Source organism: Apostichopus japonicus, chromosome 20, assembly GCF_037975245.1.
Source record: "Apostichopus japonicus isolate 1M-3 chromosome 20, ASM3797524v1, whole genome shotgun sequence".
Lineage (NCBI taxonomy): Eukaryota > Metazoa > Echinodermata > Holothuroidea > Aspidochirotida > Stichopodidae > Apostichopus > Apostichopus japonicus.
This window is the reverse complement of record NC_092580.1, coordinates 8,469,143-8,490,723: the sequence shown is the minus strand read 5'-3', so window position 1 is coordinate 8,490,723 and position 21,581 is coordinate 8,469,143. Positions and strand designations below refer to the sequence as shown.

The following is a 21,581-nucleotide window of genomic DNA, read 5'->3' as shown; positions in this document are numbered from 1 at the left end:
GTCACAAACAATGTGACTCTTAAAATGATGATCTGTGCTATCACAGACAATGTGTGTATCTTCAAAAAACTCAGATATTCAAGTCATTGACAATGTGACCCATAAAGAAAGTATTCTGGTTGCAAGCAATGTGACTCTAACAGGAAGGTTGAGTTGCAAGCTATGTAACTCTAACAGAAAGGTTGAGTTGCTAGCTATGTGACTCTAACAGAAAGGTTTAGTTGCAAGCTATGTGACTCTAACAGGAAGGTTGAGTTGCAAGCTATGTGACTTTAAGAGAAAGGTTGAGTTGCAAGCTATGTGACTCTAACAGGAAGGTTGAGTTGCTAGCTATGTGACTAACAGAAAGGTTGAGTTGCTAGCTATGTGACTCTAACAGAAGGGTTGAGTTGCGAGCTATGTGACTAACAGAATGATTGAGTTGCTAGCTATGTGACTCTAACAGAAAGGTTGAGTTGTGAGCTCTGTGACTCTAACAGAAAGGTTGAGTTGTGAGATATGTGACTCCAATAGAAAGGTTGAGTTGCTAGCTATGTGACTCTAACAGAAAGGTTGAGTTGCGAGCTATGTGACTCTAACAGAATGATCGAGTTGCTAGCTATGTGACCCTAACAGAAAGGTTGAGTTGTGAGCTATGTGACTCTAACAGAAAGGTTGAGTTGTGAGCTATGTGACTCTAACAGAAAGGTTGAGTTGTGAGCTAAGTGACTCTAACAGAAAGGTTGAGTTGCTAGCTATGTGACTCTAACAGAAATGTTGAGTTGCAAGCTATGTGACTCTAACAGAAAGGTTGAGTTGCAAGCTATGTGACTCTAACAGAAAGGTTGAGTTGCTAGCTATGTGACTCTAACAGAAAGGTTGAGTTGCGAGCTATGTGACTCTAACAGAAAGGTTGGGTTGTGAGCTATGTGACTCTAACAGAAAGGTTGAGTTGCTAGCTATGTGACTCTAACAGAAAGGTTGAGTTGCGAGCTATGTGACTCTAACAGAATGATTGAGTTGCTAGCTATGTGACTCTAACAGAAAGATTGAGTTGTGAGCTATGTGACTCTAACAGAAAGGTTGAGTTGCAAGCTATGTGATTCTAATAGAAATGTTGAGATTTAGATGTAATGGAGCCCACTCACATAGCTCGTTATATCACATACGAATGATGCAAATACAAAGATTTGATGAAGCCGGGAGTATTAAGCCTATACAAAGCCTTGAAATCAAGGAATGTCCCCAGAATCATTTCTGAAAGACAAACCAGCTTAATGCTGAATTAATAATTCTAGCACAGCAAAGCAGCGATCATTCCTCCACATGACCATCATACAAACTAAACTGTGGAAATCATCCTTCCCTAATGTCAAAGAAATTTATGAGATCATAGTGACATTTTTTGTGGTTACACTTAGTACTAGTTTACAGCTTTAGTAGTAAGACTTACTACTAGATAAGGTAAGACTTGATACCAGTATATAGCTTTCACAGCAAGACTTACTACTAGATAAATGACTTACAACTTGTACATGCCTTTAGTGATAAGACTAAGTACTAGTAAATACAGCTTTAGGGTAATACTGTTAGCTATGTGTACCATTTTCAGCCAGAAGAAATAATTCATACCTTTTTGCAAAAGTAATGACCTGGCTCATTTCCCTTTAGTACTAGACTGTAAATACTAGGAAAAAACTTGAAAAAAGAAGAAAACAAGTTGTTAATTTCAAAGGCCATTGCATTTATTGAAGTCTTGGGTGGGGTTTGGGTACATTTAGTGATGTCTTGGGTGGGGTTGGGGTAGGTAAAACATCACTGAACAGAACATTAAAGAAGCAGATTTAAACGGATAAAAATGTTCTCATTGTTTAGAAGGTAGCTTCAATTGACTATTGTAGTAGTAAGACTGCTTTTTCATTCTGTAGTGCAATGTAATGATATATAATATAAAACTTCTGCCTCATACAAAATACTTTTTTCATGTACATAAATATCAACTCATCTTCTAAAAAAATTAAATGCTCAAACTTGTGCAGATTATGTTAACTTGTACAAACTTCTGGGCCTAGTCCATAATTCTAAGACTCTTATCAATCAGTGGCAATGCTCTCATAAAGTAACATTACTAAAGATTGTGGTACATTATAATAAACACTCCAAATATTATGGACAAATGGTTTTAGCTTGAAATATGAATATGCAACAGATGTATCTGGTGTCTAGGTCAAAGGTCAAAGACAGATATCACTGAGTTATATTCATTTGACATTCAACAGACCTTTCAATTTCAATAGCAGTACTAACATCAGTATATAAAGTAAAAAAGCATGATTTTTTTTTCTATTCAATTTAGCACCAAACTAGCAGCTAATTATAGCCACAATTTCAGCACAAATTTTGCATATAATAGTTTGACAGTGTTAATAGGCAACTACATTTGAAAGCAAACATGAAACAAATCTACTGTTAATTATTTTCATCTCAGTCACAAAGATAAATCATATCTTGAATATTTTGATAACATGCTACCTCGACTCTGCTGCTAAATATGCAAACCATTTAAGTGACTAATGAATGAGGAGATCACTATACAGTTAATCACAGAAGAATGTCCTGTTTCCACATGTGATATATATTTGTTACACTGGGAGCAATATCCTACTGCTTTTAAAATTGCAAACACTAGGGCTTTCCCCTTATTAATTTCTTAGTAATTGCTTAATAGTAATTTCAAATGTTCAAACATTAAAGACTATGCCTGGGCTTTCACTTTGGTGCCTATTGTAATTAATAACTATAATAATTAATGACTATGCACATAGCCTTTTGTGACACAATAAGACAAAAAGCACAAAAGCAGTTAAATATTTGCATGATACAAATTCCTAGCCACCATAATGCCCCATTTCTACAGGTGTTGCAGAACCCCCAGATGGTAGCTGGTACACACATAAACACACTCCTTTGCATGATTAGGTCTACTATTTAGGCAGGTTAAGTGTCATGTTTATAATATCTCCTCATTGTGCAGGATATTCATGACTTGAGAATGGACTACTCCTATAGACCCACACAAGTAGCACATTTATTGAACTAAGCACAGAAAAAAAACTTAGGGCCTACAGTATAAGGCACAGGAGGTAAAAAAAAGAGCACCTTACATCATGACTGTAAAGCAAAAAAGCAAGGAAAACTATAACTTAAATATAATTTTTATATATTAATTACTTATAAATTAACAAATCTGGCATAAACAGAGAATCTTTAAGGCCGTTCAGATTGGTATCTAACAACATGTATACTATCGTGTAAAAGTAAGTTGGCCTGACGTTTCGATCCTAGCAGGATCTTCTTCAGAGGCTAAATGACAAGTTTATTTTAACATGTATACTATCAAATAATTTCTGGAATCAACCAGCCATGCTAAACTATCTATGAGCAATCCTAAAATTAACAAGAAGGAGGAATTTTGAAATGAATGGCAGCTTACACTGCTTCCCTGAGATGCAGCAACACAGAACAGGAAAGGATGAAGATTGGAATGTTATACAAGCAATTCAGCTTTCACATGATGATCTGGGGTTCTGTAACAGATGTTCCAATGGATTTGTGGGGCAGGATTCTTCCTCCATTTATATACAGCTCATCCTTCACTATAACATCTTCTCCAAGAACACAGACATTCTCCATCCGTACCTATCAAAGAAATAATATACAACTTTTAGGAACATCAAGATGCGCATCTTAGAAGGAATTCAAGCATTGGGTTAAAAGAGAACATTTATGCAAACTCAATAGTTTTCGGAAACATTGGAGTATTCGAAGAAAAGTTGGAATAGTTTGAAGATTATTGTGACCGATGCGTTTATTGCAGCTATAATGGCATAGCAGCTGACAAACATACAAGTTTCTTACTACTGTAGCTGTCGTGGGAGCCAACACCTATAAACTATTAAAAAACCTGTGTAGCCCTGACCTACTGAGTTGTAAGAAATACGTAGATCTGAAGAAACTCTTGCAAGATCATTATTCTCCGTGTCCAATTGTCATTGCTGAAAGACATAAATTCTGGACTGCTACACGAAGTGAGAATGATTCTGTATCATCCTTCATAGTTAGACTTAAAAATATTAGCACTCATTGTAAAGTGAGGAACTTTCTACAAGAAGCACTTCGGGACCATCTTGTGTCTGGATTACATGCCAAAATGTCCAAAACTCAAACGCAGTTGTTTTCAAGGGCTGATCTAACACTGGAAGATGCAATGACCAAGCTCCTAAGCAGACAAAATAGCTTCTATCGCTACCAAAGATTACCTTAACCCATCTCTCGTACATGCCAATAATGCTTTCTATAAAGCAAAGTCACATTTTCGCTCGAAACTATCTGAAAGTGGTGGAACATTCCGTTACAAGTGCAGAGGTTGTGGTGGTGAACACAAGCATGCAGATTGTCCATATGATGATGTTATGTGTCATAAATGTAAGTAGAAAGGACTCCTCAACAGTGTTCAAGAAGAAAACCAGAATCAAGGATATGGACTTTAACAGTGTTCAAGAAGACCAGAATCAAGGCTATGGACTTTAACAGTGGTTCATCATAGTTATTGCTCTGCATATTAGGATGTATAGTGTGCAGTTAAGTTGTACACAACACTCGGGTGGCATGTTATCCATACTTCACCGAATGTATACCAATGAGGAACTATATAACTTGTTTTCATCGGGGAACGCACGATTCAACATTTATCGACTACTGACGATACGGTCTGATCATCAGGGTCCGACATATTGACGGCTAGCCTAGCCTAGATTTCTAGAGGCATACATACTTCTTCCTTCGACTATATCTCTCATTCCATTTTTCACGAACCTCTTCAGCTTTCGCGGACCCTTATTTTTTTCACGGACCCTTATTTTTTCACGGACCCCCTGCGGACCTCTTTGCCCTCACGGACCCCCAAATAAATTTCACGGACCCCCTAGGGGTCCGCGGACCCCAGGTTGAGTAACCTGGAAGTAGAAGACCAGAATCAAGGCTTTGTACTTCAACAGTGTTCAAGAAGACCAGAATCAAGGCTATGGACTTTAACAGTGTTCAAGAAGACCAGAATCAAGGCTTTGTACTTCAACAGTGTTAAAGAACAAGACCAGAATCAAGGCTTTGTACTTCAACAGTGTTCAAGAAGACCAGAATCAAGGCTATGGACTTTAACAGTGTTCAAGAAGACCACAATCAAGGCTTTGTACTTCAACAGTGTTCAAGAACAAGACCAGAATCAAGGCTTTGTACTTCAACAGTGTTCAAGAACAAGACCAGAATCAAGGCTTTGTACTTCAACAGTGTTCAAAAAGACCAGAATCAAGGCTATGGACTTTACAGGGTTCAAGTAGAAGACCAGAATCAAGGCTTTGTACTTCAACAGTGTTCAAGAAGACCAGAATCAAGGCTTTGTACTTCAACAGTGTTCAAGACAAGACCAGAATCAAGGCTTTGTACTTCAACAGTGTTCAAGAACAAGACCAGAATCAAGGCTTTGTACTTCAACAGTGTTAAAAAAGACCAGAATCAAGGCTATGGACTTTACAGGGTTCAAGTAGAAGACCAGAATCAAGGCTTTGTACTTCAACAGTGTTCAAGAAGACCAGAATCAAGGCTTTGTACTTCAGCAGTGTTCAAGAAGACCAGAATCATGGCTTTGTACTTCAACAGTGTTCAAGAAGACCAGAATCAAGGCGATGGACTTTAACAGTGTTCAAGTAGAAGACCAGAATCAAGGCTTTGTACTTCAACAGTGTTCAAGAAGACCAGAATCAAGGATATGGACTTTAACAGTGTTCAAGTAGAAGACCACAATCAAGGCTTTGTACTTCAACAGTGTTCAAAAAGACCAGAATCAAGGCTATGGACTTTACAGGGTTCAAGTAGAAGACCAGAATCAAGGCTTTGTATTTCAACAGTGTTCAAGAAGAAGACCAGAATCAAGGCTATGGACTTTACAATGTCAACCACAGTGAGGTTCTAACATATCACCTTACATGATCAATTTCTACATTAAGCTACATTAGTGTTCCTGTTAAGTTTAAAGCAGGCCCCACCCAAATTGCTGATATTATTGTTGTACAAGGTAAAATGCCCGCCCTTGTTTGGGTAAAGATTTGCTTAGCCAGATTAAGTTAGATTGAAACCAAATATTGTCTGAACCCTAAGCCAACAAATGTGAATAGTCATAGTACCAAGAATGCTACTTCTGCCTGTAGTAAACCTAATACTGCTAGTATGGTTCTTCACACTCCCCAACCTAAATATCCACACGGTTTTTGTGAGCTACTACAGAAGCATAGTAAACTCTTCTCAGACAAAGATTCAGGTATCAAGTGGTTTGCGGCTTCCCTAAAACTGAAACCAAATGCAAATCAGGTGTAACAAAAGAGTAGGGCAGTTCCGTATTCCATCGTTGGCCGAGTAGAACAAGAGTTTTAATAGACTAATCGAGGCAGATATCATTAATGCTGTTACGTTGAGTGAATGGGCGTCTCCTACAATAAATATGAACCTAAGGCAGCAAGATCTGTTAGGGTCTGTGGGGACTAGAAAAAAGAAACTAATCTGATTGAAAACCAGGGATATGAGCTTCCAAATGTACAAGACTTGTTTGCTAAATTGAGTATTGAGTACATACAGGAGACAGTTACACTCTGGCGATGACCAACCAACACCTGTCTGTGTATTCATTGGTTTATACCCCCCCCCCCCCCCCCACTTGGAACCACCTGGTGAATTGTACAGTTAACTTTTTCAAGAGAGAAAACTTGACACCTCAGAATTAATCTGCATCTTGACCTCCAGATCCACTCTTGGGTCAGTATTTGTCATTCACAAGTATAAATTCAATATTACTCCCTCATAACCAAGCTTAGAAGTTTCTCATGTTTCTTATGTTTTCACTGCACACTACTATATCATACATATTAATCATTCAGGAAATGTGAATGGTTTGATATATCACTGATAAATCTTAACAATCAAGAGCTTTTATTAGTTGTCATATCAGGCTGTTATCATAGAAGAGCTCCCTAAAGTACTTTGACAAATGTCAATCATTAAACAGTAGCTCTTTCAATTTCCTTACATTTAAATCAACTGAAGTCAAAGCAGTCTCAGTTTCCATTTTGAGGTTATGTAATTGCAATGTAAGATCACATGGTGTAATTGAGACATTACAAACTGTATAGGATGTGAAATCATACCTAACTACTTCTTCTTACAAGGAAAATCTAGTTATTTAAAGAATCACACATGAATAAATCCCAGTTAATATACTTTCTTAATAAGATCCACATTTGAATCCAGACCTGCACTTGTCATACTTGACTTAACATGCTAATTATTTAATCTGTTCATGCATTCTGATGAATATGCATGTAGCATCTCTTTTACAATGTGGTAATTATGCAGCCACACAGACCAATATTCTATGTGATGCAATAACTTTCAAATCTCACTTATGGAATGACACAACATAGAGACGTATGACGGTATTTCCTACCTTAGGCTGAAAGCTAAACAAGTTAAATCCTATATATATATATGTAGCCAATAACAGCAACAATAAATGGTTGAAATCAAGTCAGAAATTCACCTTTAGCACGATCTATGTTTGAGAGGCGACTATAATTTTCAAACATGGTGAAAACAGTAGTAATAAGTCATGTATAGGAATAAAAGGCCAAACCCAACCAATCATTTTAAGTCTACTAATGCACACACTGGCTAACTCAACGTATATCATTAAAACCAAACTGAGCAATCTATCAGCAATTCTATTAAACTCACCCAAACCACTGTCTAACTCGAGATACATTTTTTAAATCATGCTGAGTACTGTAGAAGCAATAAACTCACCCATTGGCCAATCTGACATCTCCAACCTATTATTGATGATTCGATCCAAGAATGGGATTTAATAGTCGTCCCTCTCAGTATTGTACTTCTCTTGATGCAGACACCATCTTCCACAACTACATCTGGTCCAATCACAACGTTTGGTCCAATGCGACAATTCTTACCTATCTTGGCAGAAGGATCCTATAGGAAGTATAAGTAAGGCAAGAGAAATTAAATAAGCTCTTGAAGAAAGATTTCATCTCCTCACTGACTGTTCAAGATATGTTTCAAATCTACTATGTACCAGGGACGTAGCCAGGGGGAGTAGGGAGGGGGGCAGCAGCTGCTCCCCCCTTTCAGTGTCGACAAAAGGAAAACTGTTGTTTTTTTAGCATGGTATTTTGTCAGTGCTCTTTTGATCTTGAATACTTGTCAGCTAAGTTAACTTGATTATAATCGTTGTAACATTCAGGCCTACTGATTCAGCTACTTACTTAGTTTGGCAGATGCAATTAGCTAAATTTAGCATATAGCCATTAACAAGCCGAGAGTGTGCCACTGCGTAATAAAATACATATTGCCTACCTAACCGCACTCGATGGAGTGTTACGCACCGTATGCACAACGACGTCGACAACATTCCTTCTCATCCTTTCTATGATTCGTCCTAAGTTTTTGCACGAACAGCATGTTATGAAGCTAAGCTAGCAATCGTACCGATACACGCCTCCTATTAATAATTATTTCACTGCTAATACACTGCAATAACAGCATTTGTCTTTTAGGCCACTGCACATCTGGCTGTCTTACAAAATATGAAAGTTGATATTGTCCATCAGTTAAGTTCGTCAAAAGTATTAAAGTCCAGACAATGGACAATAAACAAGAATCATCCTACTGGAACAATTGTAAAAGAGCACTGTGTTTGTCTTTCCAATATAATATGTAAAAGAACATGTAAAAGAATTCAAACAGGAAACAAAATCTGCTGATAATACAATATCATATGATAATGATGAAACTGGCAAAACATTGCACCAGATAGCATCCAAGGATCTTCAATTGTTCAAAAATATCTCAAAGGGAAGGGGGCATCCCCTCCCCTTATACCCCTCCCCCATATCAATCACAAAATGAGCAAAATACTGTTTGGTTCCATGGTGCAACTGACCACAAAAAGATTCAAATACTGTTTGGTTCCATGGTACACCTGAATGAACAGATTGAATACTCTTCGTTTCCATGGTGTAACTGACCGCCACAGATTTGAATACTGTTTTGTTCCATGGTGCAAATGACCGCAATAGATTCAAATTTCAAATCTTCCAGCAGAATGTACTAAAAAGTTCCTTTGGGAGCTTGAAGGGGAAGCCCCTGTAAGTGTTTCAGCCGAATATATATAAATGTTATATACTTTTCTTTTATTATTCTTACATTCAGACCACAATGACCATGGCACCAATTCAAAATGAGACCAACTTACCATCAATTTGAGACCAACTATTGATTTTCACTGGGGTGAGACCTCTACCCCCCCCCCCCCCCCCCTGTATGTTTGCCTCTGAATATAGGCCTATTTGATGGTTAGGCAACTGTAGATTAATTTTCTGACTTAACTGGTGTTTTCAACTTAGCTTCATTGAAGTTCCATGGAATGAAGCATTTGAAGCAGAAGTCAGTATCTTCACAGAATATTGCGCCAGTGGGACATTTCTTTACTATACTTACAGTATTTCAACATTTACCTAAATGTCATAAAGCTATCGGTTTTCATTTGAAAACCCAGATTTAAATTTATCGATTGGTCATAACATTCCTATGATTTTCAAACTGTCACAAGAAACTATTTGCACTGAGTATTTGTGTTCTAACAAGTTCTTCTAGACTACTTGCAAGAAATGATGAAGAATTACAAACACAACTCTGTACATAAAGGGTTTATTTCATACCTTTGTTTGTGTTGATTAATGAATGACTTGACGTACTGTATTGTTTAAAATTCTGGCAATACTACAGTATATTCCAATAGTTCCCCAAGAGATGAAAGTGTTGCTTTGAACATAGATTGGTTATGAGTTATCTGTATACCATATAACATTAGCGGTCAACCTTGAATGAACAGTATATAAATTATAGTATTGTTGTTATCTGCAAGGAGAGTGCACACATGCTTGGTTTCTTTAGAACAAGCAGTGGCTATGTATAATGGCAAGTCAGGTAATACCTTCAGGCATACACTTCCAAAGCACAACTCACATGTATCAATTATTGGACTCAGCTCTTGATTGCCAATTTTGTAAGTGAAATCATCTTTGCGGTTTCCAGATGAAAAAGTTAATGCAAAAACATCCACAGAATATGGCGTTGTGAAAATTACGCATTTAACCCGTAGTGTACCAGTAATGTCACAACTTCAACTGAGCTGAAGTTGACTCAACTATGTTTACCAAAAGCAAACTACAACCAAGTCGCAGTGGGACACCATCTTTCTAACTATGAGGTTCACCCAAACTCTACTTTTAGAGTTATCATGTTTACAAAGATTTCAGACTTCAACATTTAATAACCTCAAATGACCTTGCCCAGTAACGAAAGCAGGCATGAACTTACTGAAGGGAACCTATATACCAAGTACGAGATTCATCAAAGCTAGAATTTCTCAGTGAGCTTGTTTACAGTGTTTTCAAGTTTTTGCCTCGTGTTGAAACACAAATGACTTTCCTCAATTAAAAATGGGCCAAGAACTTACCAATGGAATCTACTTACTAACTTTGAAGTTTATGCATTGTACTCCTGGTGAGTCATTGTATTTACGAGCCAGGGCATCACATAACCACACACACATATACACACATACACACAGACATATGCAATCACCATCGTATAGATTCCTTCAGCAAGGAATCAAAAAGATAGTAATAGTAGTATTCAACAAAGTATTTTCATCAATAGCACTTTCTGTATTTGATAATTGGCTAGTTGAAGCCATAGGGACTTACCACAAGTACATTGCCATGCACTCCCTGTCCATTGTACAATCTCTCTGGAGACCTTTGTTTTTGATTAGTTAGGTACATACACATACCAGTCAGAAAGTCCTTTGGCTGACCAACATCCATCCAAAATCCTGAAAAGCAAATCATAAAATCATACATCTAAGCAATGCAAACTCCATGTACATCAGAAACATTCACGATTACTACAAACTTACCTCAACAAAAGAGAAAAGTGTGAAATCACAATTTGAGTCTTTCTGGGACTTCAGAATTAGTAAGAATTGAGTAGGAAATACTACATATATTCTATAAAATTGAAAAATAACGTTTCAGTGCAAATGTCCATTTTGCACATGAAGAGCATTGAAAGTTGTTAACAGAGGAATATATCCCAGACTATTGTTAATGCACTTCTAGACATCTCCGATGTGTTGACAGCAGGACATGTACAAATGATGATATTCTTGTGAGATTTACATGTTGTATATTAGGCCAGTAATGATGAGGAGGAAGAATCACAGTTTGTAATCTAGGATTTGTCAGGTATAAGAGGGGCATGAGAATCAATAAGCTACCTATATATCACTGGAGGCATGTCAATGAATGCATTAAATAAAAGGGCAGCATGCTCTATCTACTAGGTGTATATAACTTGAGGCATGACACTGAATCCCTGAAATATAGGGGCATTAAGATCTGCAAGCTAGTTATATATAACATGAGGCATGTCACTGAAAGCCTGCAATAAAGGGGTATCAGGACTTGTAACCTAGATATATATCACTTGAGGCATGTCACTAGATGCCTGAAATAAGGGGTATCATGATCTGTAAGCTAGGTGTATACAACTTGAGGCATGTCAATGAATGCATTAAATAAAAGGGTAGCATGCTCTATCAACTAGGTGTATATATAACTTGAGGCATGGCACTAAATCCCTGAAATATAGGGGCATCAAGATTTGTAAGCTAGGTATATATAAACTGAGGCATTTCACTGAATGCCTGCAATAAAGGGGCATCAGGACTTGTAACCTAGGTATATATCACTTGAGTCATGTCACTGAATGCCTGACATAAAGGGGCATCAGGATCTGTTAGCTGTATACATATAATTTGAGGCATGTGGTTGAATGATGTAATCATGAACATGACACTCTATAAGTTGTATGCATTGTCATATAAACTTTGGTCATATGTGCCTGAAAATTACAAATATCATCGGAACAGAAGCATTCAACTGATAATTAAAAAGCTTTTCATTGTCAAAAGATTAATAGAGTGTGATAAAAATCCAAAATAACTCTACCTGAAAGTTCCATGGCATACAACTGACCAGAATTTGCCATAAAAGGAAAGACTTCTTTCTCAATTGATGTTGGTCTCAACTATGAAGTAAAAACAGAAAGAGATATTATAGCCCCTATTTTTAGCTGATCCTTTGCTATTGATGAATAACTTCAGGAGTCAACTCACCTCAATTCTGTCAAGGATGGCTGGACTAAAGATGTACATGCCGGCATTTATCTTGTTTGAAACAAAAACGGAAGGTTTTTCCACAAATCTTTCAATTCTACCAGTATCATCATAAACAACTACACCGTATTTGGAGGGTTCTTCGACCTTTGTGACCTGTCAATATAAAGATAAATAAAGATTAGATATTAAAACATTAATTTCTTGATATCTACAAGTCTTCCATAAGCTGTATTCAATGTGTTAATGAGGATGATCATATTGTAATGTGTTATTAAGGAATATCTAATGTCATATTAAAGGATTAACATATTCTATTCAATGATAAACATATAATAGTTTCAATGTGATATTTAAGAAAGTATAATGTATTCAATGTGGTATTAAGGAAATATACTTAATTTTCAATGTGGTAGTTAAGGATTACCATATTTTATTCAATGATGAACATATTGTGATATTAGGGAATAAAATATATTGCATTCAATGTGGTAGCAAAGAAACATTTTGCATCCAATGTGGTTAAAAGGTTTAATGTAATACACCTATCAATGTTTTTGATCCTCTCCCTTCTGGTAGAAGGAGGGGCCCGCAACTTCAGCTTGATTCTATTACTTCTCATTGCTGGTAATATACCTCATAAGACTCTTTGCTAACTCGTTCATGACACAGTAGTTTTATATTCAAATATTAGTAACCCGAAAACAAACATGTTTAGTAATGCCTAAACATATTCATAGTGTGGTAAGCCATACATTGACTATTGCACCCAACATATAGAGAAAGGTCTCAGGAATCAGTTATCATGTTGACAAAGCATCAACTATGTAATTCACTGGGAAGGGTTTACAAGTATAGAATTTATTAAAATCCTATGTGAAATTTACAGTAGACACATATATTGTATGAGTAAAAGGAAATTTTCTGTTATCAATTTTGAGCTTGCAATCCCTTTAAGATATGTTATTATTGGCTGAGAGATCTATGTCACATTAATAAATGCACTGTGAAATACACACACATATGTGCAAACACACATTATAACGATTGCAAAGTTTAATACTGAACCTTCAACATTATAACCAATAAATGACAAAATATGATTATTTAGCTTCTTGATATATACCACAACAAAAACTTCATTGCTCCAGTTAGCATAATATCCAATTTTTTTTAAAACCTATAATTCTCTAATGACTTTCTACATTAGCCCTAACATTATTCAAAATGCTTAACTACTTTGGTACCTGTGTTATATTACAAGGCACTGCTTCAGCCAGCCACATCAGAATGCTGATTCAAATTAACTTAGACCAACAAGAATGACTTCCATGAGACAGGTCACAACCAGCGCAAATGCACAAGTTAAACACCATTGTGTATTTTCTCGTCGACATGAGGTTCAATACACATATTTTGACAATGCAATGAGAATAAATACAACAAAGGACTGATAAATGCAGTTGGGCCAGAAATGACCAGCTGATATCACTGATTGGCCGTACAACAGAATGCCAGACATTCCCCATTTTTAATGATGAGCACCTTGCAATCAAAACAGATATTATAGCAACATACTGTGTACTAAAGCTTTTCTGTTATTTTTGGCCTGTGACATTCCTGCACTTGATCTATACCAAAGGTCATCCTTTAACATTTATTTCAATAAAAAAGCTCCCCATTTCATTGATGAAAAATACGAGTCACAAAAACAGGGTTTGCTCAAAATATCTAGATCAGAATACTGACCACAATGGTGCCCTCCTTGCCATGGTTTTTGTGGAAGTCCAACATCTCTTGGAATGGAAACTCGCAGCTTATGTCACTGTTTAGAACAAAGAATGGCTCATTATCTGCTGACAGGATGCCCTTGGCCAAAGCCAAAGGACCAGCTGCACAGAAAGAAAGAAAAGACACTCTGAAATGTGTTAGAGTGAATAATGTTCAAATGTTATTGAACATATTAATGTATGTACCCCAACTGATGTCAGCAAATGTCATGTTACTGGACAGATGATGTAAACCCTCACTATGAGAGTAATATAATAGGACACATTGGTTCTCACTATTATTATGAATTCTCTATTGCTGCCGTGAACCTACAGTAGACAATATTAGCTTCTTCTTCCAATTACCTGTGATGAATTATTCAAAGAAGGTACAGTAGGTGGTTGAGAAAGACAAGGTTTTCTTTGTCAGGTTCATTTAAATTTGAATATAATTATGGAGAAGTAACAAGTGGCTTACTATCCTGGCATTGAATCTATTGGCTTTTAACCTGTCCATAAAGTTCATATTCATGTGACAAGACAGCTAGCTATCATATTGTCAATTATCAACAGATCCTGCACTTTATCTCCTAGCTCATTAGCTGTCCCTAAAGGTGCCTCTTCATGTGACATGGTGATTTTAACACCAAGCTAAAAGCAGTATTATGTCAATCAATTACCAGCCTCTTAACATTAAATCTATAGGCTTCTTACCAGTCCCTAAAGGTTCCTCTTCATGTGACATGGTGATTTTAACACTAAGCTACAAACAGTATTATGTCAATTAATTACCAGCCTCTTAACATTAAATCTATAGACTTCTTACCAGTCCCTAAAGGCTCCTCTTTATGTGACACCTACATACAGTATTATGTCAGTCAATTATCAGCCTCTTAACATTAAATCTATAGGCTTCTTACCAGTCCCTAAAGGCTCCTCTTCATGTGACATGGTGATTTTAACACCAAGCTACAAACAGTATTATGTCAATTAAGTACCAGCCTCTTAACATTAAATCTATAGGCTTCTTACCAGTCCCTAAAGGCTCCTCTTCATGTGACATGGTGATTTTAATACCAAGCTACAAACAGTATTATGTCAATTAAGTACCAGCCTCTTAACATTAAATCTATAGGCTTCTTACCAGTTCCTAAAGGCTCCTCTTCATGTGACACCTACATACAGTATTATGTCAGTCAATTATCAGCCTCTTAACATTAAATCTATAGGCTTCTTACCAGTTCCTAAAGGTTCCTCTTTATGTGACACCTACATACAGTATTATGTCAGTCAATTATCAGCCTCTTAACATTAAATCTATAGGCTTCTTACCAGTTCCTAAAGGCTCCTCTTTATGTGACACCTACATACAGTATTATGTCAGTCAATTATCAGCCTCTTAACATTAAATCTATAGGCTTCTTACCAGTTCCTAAAGGCTCCTCTTCATGTGACACCTACATACAGTATTATGTCAGTCAATTATCAGCCTCTTAACATTAAATCTATAGGCTTCTTACCAGTTCCTAAAGGCTCCTCTTTATGTGACACCTGCATACAGTATTATGTCAGTCAATTATCAGCCTCTTAACATTAAATCTATAGGCTTCTTACCAGTTCCTAAAGGCTCCTCTTTATGTGACACCTACATACAGTATTATGTCAGTCAATTATCAGCCTCTTAACATTAAATCTATAGGCTTCTTACCAGTTCCTAAAGGCTCCTCTTCATGTGACATGGTGATTTTTATTCCAAGCTAGCAAGAAAGAAGAAGAAACCATAAAAGCTTATATTGAAACATTCAAATAGAGTGAAAAGTTTCATGCAACATTACTTGTCTGTTAAAGTGAACCAGAGCATAGCATATGATTAGTTTGTTGTAAGATATACCTGTAGAGCCTACATATCTCATTGTGATGTGAAAGCTCTCAGCAGTTCACTGCACACAGATGAACAGTAGTTCACTGTGTCTGTTTAATTATCTGCTGCCATCAACTTTACTCACAGTAGACTGTTTAAATGTCTGATGCATTCTGCTTTACTCAAGGTAACATACAAACATGAGACAATGCTAGCCTACAGTAAATATGTGATCATCACTATACTTAACAAACTGCCATAGATTTAGCAAATTACTCACAAAGTAAGTGGCACACCTCTATTCTTATTGGAATACAAACTTTTTATTGCCAAACCATGTATCAAACTTTCTTGCCACTCCACTACTCCATGGAAACAATCAACAAAGAAGAATGGTTTGGACTTCCTAAGACATTGAATTTGGAAGATGCATTTTAATGTGTGGAGATGGGTGAAAGAAGAGTAAACTATTGTCACATTAAAGTTTTGCAAATGTACCTTCTTTTCATGAGCTTTCAATTCTTTCTCCAGCTGTTCGGCTCTGTAGCTCACCGCGAGAACTATTTCTTTAACTCCAACCTGAAGACAAAGGGAAATACCAATCAGAAGAAAGGCAAGTGATCTTTTATGAATATGGTATTAATATCTAATGTCAGGCATCATCAGTCCTCCTCATAACATTCATAACTAGAGCAAGTAAATAGACATTGGTTCAACTGCTATAGTGATAGCATGTCAATTTCTAAGATAATTCAATTTTGAAATTTCTTCACTTTGCATTACACAAAACTTTGTGATGTCATACCTGGTAAATCTATCTTTGACTTCAATTTTTTTTACTGAATCAATATTTCCTTCTTCATAATTTAAATCACTGGTTAATTGTGGTGAAGATGAATACAATACTAACATGAAATAACATTCCATCACCAACTTGATCAAGTAGGCAATCCAAGCAGTTTGCAGATCTCATCACAAAGTTTGGGTATATGACCACTATGTCTTCACTAAGACCAACCACTGGACTCCCCCCCCCCCCCCCACTGTGGCTTCAAATACGTACATTCCAGTGACATTGAATTCCTCTCTGAAATGTATTTTGTGCCTTAAAAATCATATCAGAGAACATTAAATATTTGAAAATGAAAATGTCTCAGCAGAAGTCACCAGCTTTTAGACATGTGTGGTTTTCATCTGCGGTTTTATCTGGCTGTCAAAAAACATGATATTCACTGCCATACAATTTTTATACTTGTAAAGCATTGCTAATTGATCAAAATATCAATCTTAATTAAATAATTATCAAGTTAAGGCCTTCTTTGTGTGTATATACTAAATCTGGGTGCACAATGCACAGCTTCATCATTAGTAGAGCTCCTTTTGTCACAAGCCTTGATTTCTTGTTTTATTAAAGTCCCAATTTTCATATATTGACTTCTCTGTTCACAAGTCAATGTTTATAAACAATGCACGCATGTGACCCTCTCAACAATATCTTCAAGGCTATGCTTCAAGGCTTCTGGTGGAAGAAGGCTTTTGAGAAGTGTGGTGTGCCATCAATGTTAGTTGAATGCACTTCTCTCTGCCCAAGCCATCTTCTACATAGATAGCACACATTTTCTCCTACTGTATATCTTCTGACAGTATCCATACTAAAGTGAGGAACAGACTTGGAAATGAAAACCTTCAAAGCTATTGTTTTGCTATGAAACATTGGGTCAGGGTGGAGTTGGCGATATTGGACAGTAACATCAGCACTGTGATATGTTATTGTTAAGATAATTAAAGAATATTTACCTGGGCAAGAGCCTCGACTTGATGGAGCAGCATTGGTTTATTACAGAATTCTACCAGAGGTTTCGGAGCACTTAGGGTTAAAGGTCTCAACCTTGTTCCATATCCACCTACTAAAATTAAAGCCTTCATGTTGTCTGTCCTCTGCAATTGAAAGAACACAGTGAAATTGGTCAAAAATACAGAGCTGGAACAGGCAAGTGATATTAAGAGCAGCATGCAGTTAGGGAAGGTTAGATAGATTGGAGTGCACATGATGTAAACTGACCTGAAACAACTTCTTGCAACAAGTTAATCCAGTAGTAAATATATTGCTAACAGCATTGGATAGGATATATACTCATTTTATATCTTATCCAGCATGACACTGAACTACTGAGGAAAGCTTCATCTAACTGACAAATGTGCAGGGTGAAAAACTGATGAGTGATAACAAGAGTACACATGTATAAATACAGTTCAAGATACAATATTATGAGAGACTACAGAATTAAGTAAGCAAACATTAAACAGTGCTCTACAATGTTCAGTAAGTGAACATCTGATGTATAGAACATAATAACATATAATTAATGCAAGAAAACAGATCATGTGCATACACCTCAAAAAGAATCGCTTCTTGGAAACGACGAACAGAACCACAGACTTGGAATCAGTAATACAGATATATGTAAAGGAACATTGTTCAATGTTTACTACATTGCCTTGTATTTGAAACAAACTTAAGTTAATCCTCACCAGGCAGATTAACTATGATGAAGTGGTATTACGTATATTGCCTAGAATAATGAACATCAACATTTAGAATGACTTTCTTCAACCATTCGCTTGAATGGGTGCAGTAACATGTTATTGGGATGATTTTAACTTTTGGTTGGGGTTCTAAAATTTTGGGTTGATTTTCTGTGATTAGTTGACTATCAGGTAAAACTGAATAACTTTAGTCTTCTTTTGGCATTCTTGGTAACAACTAATCAATTTGGATATGACACATATTCCCATTAACATCAATAATATGAAGGCAATGGTCCTAGAGGTTGCATAATTACACTAAGGAGCCATTTATCTGAACCTCTAACATTTCTAGACATAACATTAACTCCAGACTTATTAATTTGATCCTCCCTTGTTATGATTCTTTATCATTGAATGTTTCGCTTGAATTTTGGCTTCTTAGGTTTGCTGTACGAAATTAAATTTAGCACGAAGTTGATATTTCGAACAATAAGTAACTGTGTATGGAATCAGTGCCCAAGAATAGGAAATATGAAATTAGAGATTCAGTGATTAACTATTATATTATGGAATTTGGTAATTATGAAAGCCTAAAAAGAAATCAAAACCTGTACAAATGTTGATGCTGCTTTATTGGATGCAAAGTAGTATGAAGAACCTTTTTGTCCATTTCATATATTCAACATTTTTGAACACATGATACAAATTGTGGTCCTTTATGGGAAACAATATCTTCTGACATAATTCAGAATTTTTTACAACAGGCACAGACCATCAGAAGTTCCTGGTTCTGTCTGAAGTTTTAGGACTGTTAGTAATAGCAGCCTAACATTAGGACCAACTCAGGCCCTAGGTCAAATTCCAAATACAAGATAAATACTTGGAAGTTAAAATATATTGAAATTTGCAGGCAATCACAGAAATGCTTCCGTATATGATTTAGTCCCGGTAAATTTTCCATGCCTATTCTCGATTTGTAAATATGGTACCGGCGATTCTGTAAAGGCAACATTTGGTTAGAGACATTGAGCAGAATATAAGAACTTTTAATATTCTGCTCTATGGTTAGACCTTACTACGTGGCTACTTCATTAATGGTTGGCTAATCTCTACATGGGCCGATTCTGCGAAATAAAAGAGAATATGTAACATGCCATTGGTGTAATTTTGACGGGCCTATTAAACATAGGAAAAAATAGTCTGCTTAGTTCTGACTTACCTTGCGCCTGCAGATACGTATTTTTCACAAAAGAGAACTTGATGACCGAAAACCAACATTTGTCTTCAACGTGCAGTGAAGTACAGTACGTAAGAGTACATTGGTCTACAGTTGTAATGCGTGTGACATGCACTGTTCGGTTGCCTACGTGGTAACCGTCGGAACAGTCTACTTTGATCCCTGGCCAACCATTGTATGCGGAAGTGAGGTCTTCAGATATGTAAACAAACCACCTGGTAAGTAGATAACGACTTGTGTGAAAACACGCCTACTTCGTTGATATGCTCGATACCAGCTGCTAAACGGTTTCCTAAGACTGAATTGGGCCAAATTTAACCTCGGGTATGGGCAGCAGGGGCGAAGCGAGCGGGGGAGGGGGGGGGTGTCACCCCCCAATAATTTGTTCGCTGTCGGCAAACTTTGGGTATGTCGGCAAAAGGAGAAAAGGTGAAGAGAGCGGAAGGGGAAGAAAGAAGGAAAACTGAATAGAGAAAAGGAGAACGGGAGCTTCTTCCGTGCCAAATTTGACTTAAAATATGCACCAGATTGCATCTAAGGACGTTTCAAAACTAAAAATTTTCCAAAGGGGGACACCCCCTCCCCTTAGACCCCTCCCCCATTTCAGTCACCACTTCCAGATCGGTCGGCAAATCAAATTCTCCACACCCCCAACAAAAACCCCTTCGCTACGCCCCTGATGGGCAGCATGGTGGTTCCACTCTGGGTAGTATGGTGAGGATGCCGGAGCACCTATACTGGGTACACCTACGCTGCAGTGATACCACATTGTATCCCATGGAGCTTATGACGTTCAGTTTCGTTCATCTTGTAATTTGGTATGTGCATAGCAACCGAAAATGCTGTTTTGAAGGTTGTTACCTCTGACCTGTGACATATGACGCCATAAGTCATGATGGCACTACATCTCATACCTGGGCACATGCCCACCAATTGATTGAACTCCATCGGCCTTACGGTTTAGAAGTAGCTTGCAAAACACTTTTTCGAACAAGTTTTACCATGTGGGCCTACGTGTGACATTCGACTTTCTTTAATCACATGATCTTTGGCGTTTTACATTATAGTGCTTTGAAACTTGCAGAGTCTAATATCCTAAGTATTGAGGGTTGTTATGCCACTTTGTCCTTTCAGTATACGCGTAATAGCCAAAAAGGCGGTTTTGGTTATAGACCTTCGACCTCCGACCTTGAAACCTATGATGTCATCAGCATGGGAGGCTCGGCATGATGATGGCCAGTATGAAACGCGGAAAGGGTAAACATGAGGCGCCGTCCACTCAGATATGGTCGTTCGCTCAGAAACCGTCCACTTAGAGATCGCCGCTCAAATACAGCAGCCGTCCATTTTGAAATCGCCGTTTAACGTGAGGCGCCGTCCACTTAGAGATGGCAGTTGATACACAGACCGTCTAATCAGAGATTGCCGCGCAAACACACCCACCCAACTTTTCGGGAACCGTCCATTCATTAATGGCCGTTGACTTAGAACCGTCGCGACTGAGAAATGGTCGTGATTCAGAAATCGTCCATTCAGAGATCGTTCAATCAGAGATCGTCGTCTCAGAGATAGTCCATTTGAGTGACAGCCAAACTTGCATATTTATATCGTGGGCAGCGTGAAATTTTCAATCGCAGAGTCGAGGTGCGTCCAGGGACGTCGCTAGAGGGGGGGTGTGGGGGGGTGTCTCACCCCCCCAATCTTGGTAAAAATGACGATAGTTGGAAAATTTGAGTGCGACAGTCGGAATTTCCGTCTGTCGGAATTTCCGACTGTCGCCAGCTTCAATTCGGAATTTCCGACTGTCGCACTCTAATTTTTCTGACTGTCGCACTCTTATTTTCA

The 21,581-nt window shown here is 37.3% G+C and overlaps 2 protein-coding genes across 2 annotated transcripts in view; one reads left to right on the top strand and one right to left on the bottom strand.

The window, feature by feature from the left end:
- Positions 1-1,699: 1,699 nt before the first annotated feature.
- On the bottom strand, positions 1,700-19,885 carry LOC139961763 (mannose-1-phosphate guanylyltransferase catalytic subunit beta-like). The gene is made up of 10 exons (XM_071961248.1): positions 19,719-19,885; positions 17,768-17,908; positions 16,469-16,549; positions 15,818-15,866; positions 14,090-14,232; positions 12,341-12,496; positions 12,174-12,252; positions 10,869-10,996; positions 7,888-8,070; positions 1,700-3,678 (listed from the first exon to the last, which is right to left on the bottom strand). The coding sequence occupies exons 2-10, from the start codon at positions 17,894-17,896 to the stop codon at positions 3,547-3,549; spliced, it is 1,080 nt and encodes a 359-aa protein (XP_071817349.1). The 5' UTR covers positions 17,897-17,908; positions 19,719-19,885; the 3' UTR covers positions 1,700-3,546.
- The window catches only part of LOC139961761 (phosphatidate cytidylyltransferase, mitochondrial-like), a 33,162-nt gene continuing 28,089 nt past the window's right edge, over positions 16,509-21,581 (top strand). The window contains exon 1 of the transcript XR_011791007.1: positions 16,509-16,583. The gene's annotated coding sequence lies outside the window, so the exon portion shown is untranslated. The remainder of the gene's footprint in view (positions 16,584-21,581) is intronic.